Below are 15,302 nucleotides of genomic sequence, written 5' to 3'. Positions count from 1 at the left end.
GAAAATATATGAGGTTGTGTCAACTTTGCAGGTACGCTGTGCACAAATATAGAGAGATTGATGGAGTCAGTCTCTAGAATGAGTGCCATGATGCCTCACACAATCACACTGATAGAAACGTCTCTGGATCTTACAGCATCATACATGATATATGTGCAGATGACCTGTACACTCAGTCCGTCATCTGAGTGACAAGCAATTGAAAACATGGTGGCACAGTGGTTAGCACTGCAACCTCACAGTACCAGGGACCTGGGTTCGATTCCAGCCTTGCATGACTGCTGAGTTTGCACATTCTCCCTGGGTCTGTGTGGGTTTCCATTGGTTGCTCTGATTTCCTCCCACAGTCCAAAGACTACAGGTTAAGTGGATTTGCCAAGTTAAAATTACCTGGTAGTGTCCAGGGATGTGTAGGCTAGGTGGATTAGTTATGGTTAATGCGGTGTTATGAGGAGGGAATGGGTCTGGCTGGGATGCTCTATGGAGTGTTGGTGCAGACTTGATGGGTTGAATAGCCTCTATCTATACTGTAGGGATTCTATGAAATTACCTTGGTTATTCAGCACCTCACTAAAGTGCAGCAAAGTGGCACTCCAGCTCTTGGCAACCAACAATGTGGATGGAACATAAGAGGGAAGATGGAGTAATATTCATGGAAGTGACAGTTCGGTTTATAGTGAGAGACAGCAAAAACTGCAGATGCTGGAGTCAGAGATAACACAGTATGGAGCTGGAGGAGCACAGCAGGCCAGGCAGCATCAGAGGAGGAGGAAAGTTGATGTTTTGGGTCGGGGACCTTCTTCAGAACATGTTTTGATGGCATCTGCAGTTTTTGCTATCTCTGAGTTCAGTTTATAGCAACTCTTTGCCCCTTCCATCAGTCAAAATCCCTTTCTTGCCTTACCATGCTCTTTCACAAGTGCATCTAGGGAAGTCTTTGGTAGGTCCCATACAAGCTCCAACACCAAGAGGACCATGATCAAGACAATCTGAGCTGTCAGAGCAGAGATATGATTAGTCCTCCTCCCACATTGCTGAAGCTACAGGTATTAAACAAAGTAGGAGTAAGAGGAGATGGAAAAGTGATGATGTATAGCCTCACAGGGTATTCACTTGGTAGTTAAAAACTGCTTTGTCACCTTGTTCAATATTAATTAACCATAAACTCATTTCAAAACAATCTTTCCATCCTCCCTATTAATATCTGCCACTTGCTCTGCTTGAAATAATGTGTCAATAGTAAAAAGGTGAACAACGGGTCTCAGCAACAGGCATGGCTTGTTAAATGTGGAACATTTTTGTATTGGGGATAGGAAGAGCAGTGTGAATTGAATTGCCATGTGTCTACATTGCCAAGGATTTACTGCAGCATGCCTGAATCAATCTGTGCTAAGTGCAACAGACCACTGTTACCCAGAACTTGAAGCATATCTTCTGTAACACAAAGATTTGCTCAAAGATCACTTTTGTTAATACGTGATTTTGGCTGTGCCACTTCTCAATGTTAGTGATCCTAAAGGATGTCATCAGCCCTATCATTAGAAGGTAGTCATTGTCACCAGACAACTAGAGCTATTTAAGATATCTGAGGGAAACATGATTGACACAGGATAAAAGCTAAATAAAAACTGAAAGAACTGTGGATGCTGTAAATCAGGAACAAAAACAAAGTTGCTGGAAAAGCTCAGCAGGTCTGGCAGCATCTGTGAAGGGAAAAAAACAGTTAATGTTTCAGGTCTGGTGACCCTCAGGGTTCCGAGGAAGGGTCACCAGACCTGAAACGTAAACTGTTTTTTTCCTTCACAGATGCTGCCAGACCTGCTGAACGTTTCCAGCAACTTTGTTTTTGTGCAGGATAAAAGCTTCCTGGATATCTTGAACAGACATGCAAGAAGAACCACTGTACCAGCAACACATTGATCATTAATAAATGCTATTGGGTGACCTTTGTGTAGATCCAGGGTCAAAGTATTTCTTTCTTGACGGCTCTTCTTGAAATTTTATCAGGGACTATGTTTCGGACATTGGCAGTCCCTTTGCATTCTCACTCATTTACTAGGTAAGACAGTCAATCGGTAACAATATTTTCCATATTTGTGTTGATCTATAGGGTATTTGTACTCACACAGCAGCAGATTTGGAAGAATTCATCAACATTCTTAAAGCCACAATCCATGAGGAAAGCATAAAAAAGGAAAGTCACCATAGTCCTGCCGGACCATAGGGCTGCTGTCTCATTAGACAGAGATGACTGGTTATGGTTTAACCTGAAGTTCACCACACCTCAGGCAAAGAAAGAGGTTGAGAAGGAAAGTCTTTCATGGTAACCTCAGCAAGCGTAGGAATTGGCATCACTCTGCAAACCTGCCATCTAGCCAACTGAGTTAGCCAATCTCCATTAATTTCATTGTTACTATGGAATTTGAATTGGCATGAGTCAACAGGCATTGAAGATTTCAAAACAACTGACACACATTGCTACATACAAAAAGCCATCACACTAAACACACTTTTGGCAGACTGGTAAGGTCACAGCTAATGCATTTCCATCAAATATATACAGAGCTAGAATACTTTAACTAAGCAGTTACCACCCCCTATGCTGCATCCCAGATCTTAGTCTCATATTTGTCTTTACCATCTGTATCAGTGTTCATTTCAACGGCATCCACTACAATCTTCACCATATAATGGCACCTAAATTTATCCAGCCTTAAGTCAAAGATTTCACATCATTTGCAATTAATTCATTACTTCAATGACTTCCTGGTTTTGTGGCTCCAAGTTGGCTGAATATTAATCCATTGAAAAGTTTAAAATTGTTCTCCCTTTTTTCAAATTTCTGTCCTCCCTTGCAGCTTCTCGCTCCCATTCCGAAACATTTGCAATTTCCCTCTCCCCTCCCCAGTCCTTTTGCAGCTTCTTTCTTCTCCCTGCCTTTTCTGCATCCGTCTTTTCTGCCCACAATCCTCTTGTAGCCCTCTCCTCCTGCCACCCCCTTGCATCTTCCTCCTCCCCTCTACTTCTCTTACAATCTTATCCTTCTCTTTCCTTACACATCTCACAACCTCCACCCAACCTGACTAAATCCCAACCTACTATTCGGGCAGATGCATCCCTACCCTCAGCTCAGCAAAAGACATGGGCTCTTGCAAAAATCCTGGCACCTGATCAAAAACTGTATTAGATTACTAGGCTTTTCTTCATCTCCACTTGAGTCCGGATATCTGTCCATGATGGATACTACTGATGAGAAGCTATGGATGAGCCATGGTGTGAGATGGGCATGAGGTGATGTATGCAGCTACGGGGGATGGAGGTTGAAGAAATGAGAGGGAAGTGTAAGATGGAGGTTTGAGGGCCTAACAGCTTTTAAAGCAAATGGGGCAAAGTCCCAGGAAACTGGAGCAGGGCTTCTAACTAGTCTGTTTCAGCACTTGCCCACCTTCATTGCAGCCTATAATTATTTTAGACTCTCTAGACTGAAAATTGTTTCTAGAGGTTCTGAAAATCGAGGTTGGTCTGACAATTCTGACTTAAGCTATCCACCTCTATGTGTCAAATCTGGCCCTTACAGTCAAGGGCTTCCCAATCTCTTTCCATAAAGTCAACGAAAGATGAATACAAGTCCCCAGGAATTGGCTGCTTTTGCTCATCAAAGAAACAAAAGAAATCAGGTAATCCTTTCTGAAAATTACAGATGTTCACCCCAAATTTCAATAGACTCCACACCCATCATTTTTATTCCGTTACGTATGCCTGATTTTTGCCATAAGGCCTCAGTTAGAACTTGCTTTCTAAAAGTGTGTTAACTTCTTACTTATCTCATTAAATTCTTTTCCCTGCCATGCTATAAAAAAGGGTGGGGTGGAAATTATTTTAATTGTTGCTTTTTTTATTTTAATTGTTAGAGGATAGCTCCAAAACACCCACATCTACATACATGCGCACGCGCATTTACAAATACACTTGTACGTGCATGCATGCGCACACACATACACAAATGCAAGACAGCAGTATTATGTGCCTGGTATCTCTGCCTGAAGGAGCAAAGCGCACAAAGGCAAGGTAACTCAAGGATGTTGTGAGCATCCAGGTAGGCTCAGAATGTGTGAGCACAATGACAATGGGTGAAGAGACCAAGGTGCGGCACATTACCGCACACACACACTCAATAAAATCTGCTTATATTATTTTACAAGGACTTTGGGACCTTCAGATGGCAACATTTCAATATTTCAATGTAGTTTCACTGTGACAGGAAGGCCATATCCAGGTCACAGTTAAACCAGAGGCAGAAAAAAACAGATCAGCATGTTAAACAGTTCAGTATATGTTAAGCAATTCACATCTGGGACTGTTGACATTTTCCTCAACTGACAGAGAAGCTTGCAGATTAACCTGATTAAGCTCATATTAAAATTTCATTTCCTTTGTTAATTGGAGTGCACTGTTTCATAATGGGATTAGTTTAATATGGAAATTCTTTCCGTAGCAGACAAAAATCTAAGGCTTTGCATTTGAGTCCTGGCTCTGCTCTTGATTTATTTAAAAGAGAGGCAGGATGATAACTAAAGATGATAAATAAAGCACAAAATAAAATTTCACCTGAAGTAGCCCTATGTATAATTATTTTGTTTTTCAATTGCCGTCGAAGAGAGAACTTGGAACTTGTCAGCGCTATCAGATGTGTGCGAGATAATGATCTGGACCAAGAGCCAGTCCCCCTCCTCTCTTGCTCCCCTTTCAATCTATCCTGTAACATTTATACCCTGAAACATTAAGCTGCCAGTCCTGTCCGTCCTTGAGTCACATCTCTGTAATTGCTTGATAACCTGCCCTACCTGTTAGGCCTCTTGTATTGAAATAAATGCAGTTTAATTTATCAACCTGACCTCATTCTCTACTTTGTTCCTGCCTGTCTTGTCTGTTTGACTTACTTCTTTTCCCAAATGTACCAGTCTCAAACCGATCTCTTTCCTCACTATCTCCCCGGGATGTGTGGTAGAATTGAGCATCAAGTGGGTCAAGGTCCATTTTGACATTGGGAAAATTTGCATCAACTCTTGTGTTTCTCACAAGCAACACGACAAGATTCTTGCTAAGCAGCAATTAAGTGCCAAACAAGAGGGATGATTGCTTCTTAAACACCTTATGAACGTTACAATACATCTCATTAATATTCAGAATCCCATCTTATTAAGCTCCCCAAACAGGCTAGATTTTGGGAAAACTCAACAAAGAAACCAGAGATAGCATCTGGAAGCTTCAGCTCACCACTTGCTCTGAATGACCTCCATGTTGGACAGTGGTCACCAACATCTCAGAGCATGCTCCAAGGGCACCAGGCATTCACGACCTACATCCATGGACATTGACATCTGACATGTGTCAGCCTTTATGAACCTTCATTGCACATTTCCAATCCACTTACAGGATGCTTCAATGCTTTAATTGAGCACGTCGGCTCTACCAGCGAACTGTCATTGTAATGCTCCTGCAAGGACATTGTGCACTTAGGGACATGCACTCAGCTCATGGGCTGGACTAGGCTGCATCTCCAGGCTCTTCACTCACTGTCATTGTATCCGTTCACTCTGTGCCTAATTAGATGCTCACAGAATCACTGACTTACTTTGCCTTTGCGTGTTTTGTTACTTCAGGCAGATATACCAGACTCGTAACACTGCTGTCTTGTCCAGCTGTTTAGTGCAGACATAAAGTCAGGAAGCTTGGCATATTTGACAGCAGGCCTCAATCAAGTCAAGGTGGCTAGCCTTTGCTCAGGGGTTCCTGGCACAGTACGTTAGGAGCGGCTCCCAATACCAGTCCAGGCTGCGCTCAGACTCAGGAAGTTCTCCTTATAAATGGGTGAGAACCAAAATGACAGGTAGTATATGACCCATCTTGATTCTTTCTGCTCTACTGCGGGCTGTTCACCTGCTGGAATGAGAGAGAAGCAGCTATTAAGGAAGATGAAAGTGGGTGGCATAGCCATTACTGTTGGTTTAGGTGGGGAGATGTCCCAAGCATTTCTTGACTCATACATGGAAGGGGTAGGTTGTCTAATGAGGAAAGATTGGACATACCTGGCATATATTCACTGGGGTTTAGAAGAGTAAGATGCAACATGCTTGAAATAAAGAAGAAACTGATGATGTATATAGAAAGGGTGTGTACACTTGTGGGAGAATATAGAACTAGGGGTCACTGTTTAAAAATAAGGGTCTGCCTATTTAAGACAGGGATGAGGAGAAATACTTTCTCACTAAGAGTCATCGGTCTTTGGAATTCCCTTCCTCAAAGGCAGTGAGGCAAAATCTTTGAATCTTTTTATGGAGAGAGAGATTGATTCTTGATAAGCAAGGGAGTAAAAGGTTATCAAGGATAAGAAGGCTTGTGCTGGACAAGATCAGTCACAATTCTATTGAATGGCGGAGCAGGCTCAAGGAGCCAAGTGGCCTACTCGTGCTCTTAATTCATATATTTGTATGTTCACATGTATGGGATTTCATTAGATTCATGGAGTTGGTGGCGGACATGGGTTTGTGTTCAGTGCAAGACCCTGTGGCATCAGTAGTGACTCGAGGCAGACTCAAGGCAGTGGTGGATTTGATTTTGTCACAGTATGGTACCTGGCGGGAGCATTTTTATTGGCAAAGTCCAGCAAGGACTTGTAACGATGAGGGCATTGGTGGAGGCAAGATGATGCCAATGAGTGGTGAATTTCATTCCAGTGGTGGTGGCATGGCAAAGGGATTCATGCCTGGCCACTAGGTCCATGCCCATTGCCCAAGCCCCATGACAGAGCATTTGACAAGAAGTACTATAAAGTTTAACACTTGTTCTTTATTTCTTTATTCTTCTGCCTTTATATTCTATGTTTTGTTTTTTTTTCTGCGCTCTAAAATGGCGCTGGAGAGTAGCGACATGAAAGAACACTTTTCACTGTATTTTATAACAAAGTATGTGCGACAATAAATAAATAAATAAAATAAAATCATTACAAACAGCAACAATGACGTAGCCAGAAGTCCAAATTTCAATATATATATGAGCAATGAAAAATGAAATGGGCAGTTACTGCTTGTGCCAACTTACTGTATGTAAATTGCTGTTATGTTTCACCGCATCACAAAAACGATGACTCTTCAAAACTAGTTCAGAATGATGAAGATGTTCAAAGGTTGGGAAAAGTATTACCTAAATTCCAGTTCCATTTTTGCTCATGGTTTGATTAGACCAGTTTTCTAGATGAACAAGTTATAAATGCATTCAGGCATGACCAGAGTTATGGAAAAGTGTGAAATATTAATTGTACATCAACTTTTGCTAAATTTTTCAACCCCATTAGTATAGTTGTTTGCTCTTGATATTGTTCGATTACTTACAGTTCTTCCAAGAAATGAAGATCTCCAAAAGCATTCAGCTGTAGTTCATTAATATTGTTCATGCTCAAGTCACTGAAGAGACACAAAAAAATGAAGAATTAATTATAAGGTAATTAACTCTGTGATCTACATTCGATTTTCACAGATAAGTGCAATTTCATTGTGAGTTTGAGATCTGCAAATCAATAGCATAATACTGAGATATATTGGAATATAAAATGATAGAAACATGAGACACCTTGATGAGAAAGTAATACGATATTTAATTTTCAGCCATTTAATGGCAAAAGCTGAATTTAGATTGGTTAGTAGTCCTGATTCCTCTATTAAATAGCCACTATGTGTTCAACATAACAAATGGAATAAATGTTTTCAATGATTTGAAGTCATTTTAGCCAAAATTTTTTCAAATGTTGCTAAACACTCATTTGAAAAAAGAAATGCTACATTAAAATAAAAGATTTCTGTTTCGTTTGAATTCACCAAAGCAGGTTAATGTTGAATCAATGGAGTCTTTGGTTATTCAGGAAGTTGTCATGCTTGAAATAATGAGTTGGCACTTACAAATGTTTTTTTTGAGTCAGCAGTGTTTCTGCAACTCATTAAGACATGGCACTCTTAATGGCTGGACTCCAAAGGGCATTAAAAATAAATTTAACTGAGTGCTTTACTTTTACAATCAGTTCTACAAAAAAATGGTGCCCTATGTTTGTACCGCATCAACAGAAGTAAATTAATCCAAATTAATTAACATACGATTATATTACTTCCTTTATACAAAAAAATGAAACTTTTCATGTATGTGAATAAACAGTAACTTATTGCTCATTCAATGCCACAACCTAGAGATAAACTGTTACTCATCTACTAGGCCGCAGTTACCTTTCAATGACTTGATCTTAGCTGGAGGAAATATTTGTTTCAGATTTAAGCAATTTTTATGAATATCATTAAAATGAAAAAAAAGTAAATACAACTTAAAGAAAATACAACACAGATGTTAGAAATAAGGACAAGCAGAAAGAAAAAAAAACATTTTGGCTTACTTTTGGACGAAGGTAACCAACAAGTAGCGCCAAGATGGCACTTTGGCAAAATAAGCTACTTAAATTGCACATCTTCATGGTTCTGGTTGCGTCTAGCACCATGATTTATTGAATAGTTTTTCTCACAGATGCTGTTCTTAAAAGAGTCCGATAATAAACTTAGGACCTTATTTAAATGTCATAATGAGCACTTTTTATAATACACTCAATACACACTCTGCATGCCTATGGAGCATTTGTTCTAAAAAGAGAGGACCTTTAAGCTGTCTTCAGTTTCCGGTAGTAACTCAGTCCAAAATTGAGCAATTTGAACAGTTCACAGTACAAATATCAAGTTGACAGTTTGTAGGAGGTTGTCTTGCTCCTAATATGTCCAAGGATTTCACATAATCTTCTGTGCATTTAATCTAATCCTCATTCTCTCCTCAAAAGCATGTTAACTTTTGTTGTAGGTATTTATAAAGCAGGTGTTAGTTCAAAGAAAGTATTCCAAAGATTACTTTAAAAAGGAGATACATTATTATTTTCCTGTGTTTTCAAACAACTTGCCATAATTACAGCTGTTTGATGGGAGCCAGATTTCCATAATGGTTAATGTTAAGAATATAACAAATTTGTCACCCTTTTACAGAAATTTCTATTTATGATGATAATTACTTTAGTTACCAATGGTAATGTATGAAGGTGTTTTCTTTATCCACTGATGAACAAATTGTTTTATTGAATTGTTTTCTGATTGAAAGATGATTGAAAATATGATTTATTTTCTGCCTTAACATTATGAAGTTTAGTCCTTTAATTTCATTTTATCTAAAGCAGCACATGTTACTGCTGATTGTTCTGGAGCAACGGGACTACAGGGGACATAGGCTGTTATTTTAGGTAATCCACACCTTCAGGATTCAACTGCCATTTTCCTGGTACTTTCCTAGGTCACTGTTATCACTCTCTTTTCAAATTTTCACGCCTCCATCTTCCACTCCTATTCCACTGAAAATCTCCCTCGGAGCCATATTTTATTTCTGTACTCATTTCATTTTGACTTACCCCATCATCGTCTAACCAACATAGAAAACTTAGTCTTGGAAATTAAGGTACTGGTTGCACAAGAATCCAATTTCAGGTATGCAGGATGAGTGGGACGAGTGTGCATCACTTCCAAGTTTTACTGTTTTTATTCCTTTTTGCTTAGCTCTGCACTTAGGTAAATAAGAATAACTCTTATAACATCTTCCAGTTCTGATAAATTGGGTATTAAGTTGAAAGGGTCACTTTGTTCCCTGTCAATAGATGCAGCCTGACTCTGTTGATTGTTTCCAAAATGTGCTGTTTATAATTCAGATTTCTAGCAGCAATATATTTGTTTAAAGTATTATTTGGTTAATAAATACATTTAAATAATTCATTAACAAAACAAAATTGTATCATAATTATTTTGTATGCCTCCATATTGTGTGGTTATAGCTTCGTTGCTGCAAGAGCATTTTTTTTTAAAGACCACACTTCAGAAATATAATATCTTGTATTTGTGCACATAAATAATGAAGCAGTTAAAGTATTGAAGGATGTGTTTAATATTATGTCAAAATAATATGTTTAAGAAAATATTTGTTCGAGAGAAGACATTCCTTTTTTGAATTACGCTTCATTAATGTGCACTTTAAAGTTGGTATCTCTATGCATGCGTTTACGGCTAATGGGCTTTGTAAATAATCAAAAACCAAGGCCCTCCAGTGGGACACAGAATAATTATTTTTAATTGCTGCATTTCCCTTAATTTAGATGAAACAGCCACAAAAGTATCTTTTGACTGTTTCCCATAACCATCTCAAAGTAAAAGTACTCCTGATCGGCATGATAATTAGGATTACAACACAGAAATGTGACCTTTTCAGATTTCACAGACTTTCAAACACAAAAGAATGTTAATATCATTTTAAAAATTAGACCACCCAGCCCCTACTTTGTGCCCTTCCATCAATTTTAATTTCAGTAGATATTCTTATTTGATTGACGATATTTATCCACAGATCACTCTCCGATATGAATTGAGGAATGTGGAGTTTAATATGATAAACTTAAGTATTGTATTTGTTTAGTAGTTACGTTAAGAGCACATAATGAATTGCAAAAAGGAAGGGAATAACATAATACTGTAATCTCTTCAAATTGGTAGCTGCCTGCTGGGAAAATATTTGGCAGATATATTTAAATCTGCAGTTAGTTATTTAAAATATTTTTATTAATGATTGCTGTCATTGTAATAATGTATAAAATCTTAAAACATTTTGTTGTTAGTAGACTATTGATTTTTCACAAGGACAAGGCTAAAGTATAAATAGAATATGTATAAACATATTTTATTTATATCTGTTTTGACTAAATGCTTTTAGTCTGCTAAATTTATGAAAGGTGAACGTTAAAGTTTGCATTAGCATTGTAATGAAACATCCAATGGTTTCTCATAAAGGAATCAAGAAACAAGAACTTGCAATATTACATTACCTTTCATGATGTCAGGATATCGAAAAGTCTCCCAAATGTTTCAGTTTGATACAGTTGTTATTGGATCAGGTCCAATGACAGATCCTTGACTTGTATCATTAGCTCTATATTTCTCACTTCACTCCTTTGAGAGTGAACAGTGACAGGCCTCATTGAACATTAAATAAACAAAATCTGGAATTAAGAATCTAATGATGGCCATAAAACCATTGCTGATTGTCGGGGAAACTCATCTGGTTCACTAACGTCCTAAGGAAATGGCCATCCTTACCTGGTTTGGCCAACATGTGATTCCAGACCCACAGCAATGTGGTTGACTATTAACTGCCCTCTGGACAATTAGGGATAGGCAATAAATGCTGGCCTAACTAGCAGCACCTACATCCTGTGAATTAATTTTTAAAAAATGATATAAAGGAGTTAGTCGGAGAGGACACCTTACTTGGAAATCAATAGATCCAGGCTCCACTTCCATGTGATCTGATATATAACTCCTTTGCATATGCTCAATAGCTATCTGTAAAGAGAAAAATGTAATTCCCTTCACTCTACAAAAGATCAAATGTATTTTCAGTTGGAGAAAAAGTCAGGATACTTAGTTTTATGTGCCTGTTAACTCATCAGAGAGAAAGTTGAGTGAGCATTTAGAAATGCCATGTATCATTTCAGATTAAATTAAATAATTAAGTTTTAAAGCCACACTATATTGGCAAGAAAACAAAATAATTACTGCCACTGCAGTGTCTGAATGATTCACAGGAGATTTACTTTATAGTACTAAAGTATGCTTCAGAAACCTATTGCACTTCTTTAAAGAGAAATTAAACAGATCCTTCTAATAATCTGTATTGTAAAATATTTTTCCAATTATGCAAGTCTTAAGCCCTATCATATTGCACCTGGTATATTTGAGAATTTAATTGCTATACAGAGCAGAGTTTTCCTGGCCTTGGGTATCTAGAAGTGGAGGGTGTGGTGCGGTGGGGGAATTTTATGTTGGGATGGCTCCCCAGTGTGTTCCTGACACTAGGAATGATTCCCTGGGCAGGCAATGGATGTGTATTGTCCGTCCATTGCAAGGGTTCAGGAAGACAATTAGGGTGATTTCTAGGCCACACTTTTTGCTAGTGGTCGAGCAGCTATGCCTGCATGAGGAGGTTACCAGCTCAGCGGAGATGGTCTTCTTGAAGTACTTTTGGGGCCATCAGAACCAGAGCCCTAATCCCCAAACAGGGGGCTGCCATGAGCACACAATGCCCATAAGCTGCTGTTGGAAGGGTTTCTCTTCTGAGTGGAGGGACCCGCCTCCATGGCCCTACTGAAAAAATTATATCATTCACACTTTGAGGGGGCTTCCATTTTGAGATGTCCTCACTGTCTTCAGTGATTGTTCTAGCAGCACTAGCGTCCCCACTCTATCCTTGTTTGAACAGTGAGCTCAATGGTATCAAATTAGGAGGTGATCTCTGGGTTAATAGTTGCCAATCTGCCTCCCAACTGAATGATGTTTGGGCTACCCCATCTGGTTACGTTCTTTTTATTCATTCATTGGACGTGTGCACCACTGGCTAGGGCAGCATTTATTGTCCACCTCTAATGGTCTTGAGAAGGTGATGGTGAGATGCCTTCTTGATCCCCTGCAGTCTGTTTGATGTAAGTACATCCACAATGTATTTGGCAGAGATTTCCAGGAATTTGACATAGAGACACTGAAGGAAAAGTGACATATTTCCAAGTCAGGTTGGTGAATGGCTTGAAGGGAAACTTGCAGGTGGTGCTGTTCCCTTGTAACTGCTGCCCTTGTCCTTTTTGGTGGTAGTGGTTGTGGGCTTGGAAAGGCACTGCTTAAGGAGCCTTGGTGATCTTGTAGATAATACACACTACTGCTACTGGCTGTGCTGGTGGAGGGAGTGATTATTTGAGGATGTGGTGACATCAAACAGGCTGCTTTGTCTCTTAGATGGTATCAACCTACTGAAGTGTTTTTGGGGCTGGATTCATACAATTTGAGGCCCTGAAGCCTTTAGAAAATACTGCCAAAGTCTGACCGGAGTCACGATTCAGTAGTTTCTTCATGTTTGTCGTCCAGTTTATAAGAAAGCATGACTTGCATTTATATAGCATCTTCCACAATTTTATAATGTCCTAATGCGCTATGTAGCCAATTTTATACTTTTATGTATAATTACAATTGCATTGTAGGAAATGAAGCAGCCAACTTGGGCACAGCAACACCCCCAAAAATATTGATATAATAATAATCAGACAATCCGTTTTGTGGTGTTGGTTAAGTGATAAATATTGACCAGGTCAGCACTAAATTCCCTTTTGCTTCTTTGAGAAAGTATCATGAGTTTCATTCACCAGACAGCAGTCAAAGCCTCAATTCTAGCAATACTCATGCACTCTCAGTTAGCCCTCAGGCTTAGCTCCAAAAACTTACACTTAAATTTAGAAAATTTGATTAAGTACTGATAAAGAGTAGCCGATCATATTCCCTGACTTTTACAATTATTCTTTGATATTCAGAACTGACACCGATCCCAACAATTCTAATGCAACAAACATAAAGAGAATGTCAAGATACTTTTTTGAATTGAGAAAAAGACCAAACAGCAGTAATCATGGAGAGAATTTACACTTGCAGGAATAAGTTGGATTGAGGGCAGGCAAGGTTAAATGTACTGAAATTTACAGGCACATGAAACACCAGTTGTAACCCATTGACTTCCACATGTAATAACAGTACACTAGGCTGTAAATGAGAAACTCCCTCTGGAGAGGCCTGTTATTAATGTGGGTTTATTAAAAGTTCATTATGCATGATGTTAGCACAGGTTTTGGGATTCAACTGTGGCTGCATGAGTTTCCTGGACTTTCTGGGACTCACACGTGAAAGCAAGGCAAGAAGACAATGGAACTAGCAGGGAATGTAAAAATTGATATGGAAACTTTCCACAGACATTGACATCTCACAAATTCCTTTCTTGCCCAATTGCGTGAAAGAGTTTTGCTCACAGTCTTTGTCCTAAGTGTCTATTTTAAATAGGTTTGTACATGTAATCTCTATTCCACAATTGTGATTTATCAGATGTGTAATGTGGGTGCTGCTTGTGCTGTTTTCATTTGGATGTCATGTGAGAACAGGTTAGACAACACAGAGAGGAGTGCATTCAAGCTGAGGGGTGTCAATGCAGCAAAAAACATTAGGCAAACTCATCAAAGGCTAAGAATGCGTAATACTTAGTTGCTGTGGTCTTGGTACCATGGCGAAGACAGAAGGCAGACTGAAGTCTGCATGATCAAAAACTATATTTTAGTCCTGTTACCAATACTGACACTCAGTTCACTGTGGTGAGTAAACATTTTTAAACCCCTGAAAAAAATATTTCACTGAAATAATTAACATTTCAAATTTGGCCAAAGTAGGGGCTAAAAAGATAACAATTCGATAGGAGAAACTCTCTACCTAAGCCTCATGTTAAAAATACTAAAAATCTTATTGATAAATGTGCGATTGTTGTGTTATACTTAGCATAAAGTTTTAGCATGCATGGCGTAGCAAGTCTATGTTGCTGGTTCAAGCCACAGCAGCATAGGGATAGAAATTCAAAAAAAAAATCTTTGAAGTTGAGTTAAGCAACATTTTAAAGAATGACAGTAACTGAAGGTATGCTTTAATCTAGAGATCAGATTTCATCAGCAAAGTCACAAAATTCCTGAGGCACCATTACCTGCATATACCTCTGAGTTCAGTTACAAGGATAAATCATCTCTGCTGCAAAGCATTTTTCTGACATTCATTACTCAGATCAATATTAATGGATACAAACAGAAACAAAACAAGCTCAAAGCCATCTGCAGAAAACAAATAGAAAATAAAAACTAGGCGGTCAGACAGTCAAAGGGAAATTTAATGAAACTGATAGAAAGTATGATCTGGCATGCATTCATTTTAAATTAGAATAGGTATTCTTGTTCTGTTCCCTCTATTTGATATTCCATTGTAATTTTTTTGTTTGGATAGTTTTTTTTTAAAGAAGCTCAATATGCATAATGTGTTGAATTAGTAGTAGTGCATCATTCTGTAATCTTGTTAAGTATCATTAACTTCTCGTGACAATCAAATATCTAAATCTATTCTGTAAAGCTTTAAAGATAGTTCAATTCAAAATGTGGGAAAGAAGAGACAAAAATGGATAAGGGGATGAAATAGTGCAACAATGAATTTCACTACATCAGAACTTCAACAGACACATCAGAAACCTAGGTGCAAAGATCAGGGATGGATATCTTCTGAATTATTATTTCAAAGTCCTGTTTAAGAGCACAATGGTAAAATGCATCCAAACATCAGTAG

General features: G+C 38.5%; 1 protein-coding gene across 2 annotated transcripts in view; it reads right to left on the bottom strand.

Moving 5' to 3' along the window:
- The window catches only part of LOC109913865 (leucine-rich repeat-containing G-protein coupled receptor 6), a 235,120-nt gene that overhangs the window by 138,413 nt on the left and 81,405 nt on the right, over positions 1–15,302 (bottom strand). For both annotated transcript variants that reach the window (XM_020513425.2, XM_048612237.1), the window contains one exon: positions 7,392–7,463. In XM_020513425.2, the coding sequence (XP_020369014.2) occupies positions 7,392–7,463 (72 nt within the window). The remainder of the gene's footprint in view (positions 1–7,391; positions 7,464–15,302) is intronic.

This window comes from Rhincodon typus, chromosome 25 (assembly GCF_021869965.1).
Source record: "Rhincodon typus isolate 14 chromosome 25, sRhiTyp1.1, whole genome shotgun sequence".
In the NCBI taxonomy this organism is placed as follows: domain Eukaryota; kingdom Metazoa; phylum Chordata; class Chondrichthyes; order Orectolobiformes; family Rhincodontidae; genus Rhincodon; species Rhincodon typus.
Note: the sequence above shows the minus strand (reverse complement) of the source record. Positions and strands in the feature narration are given on the sequence as shown.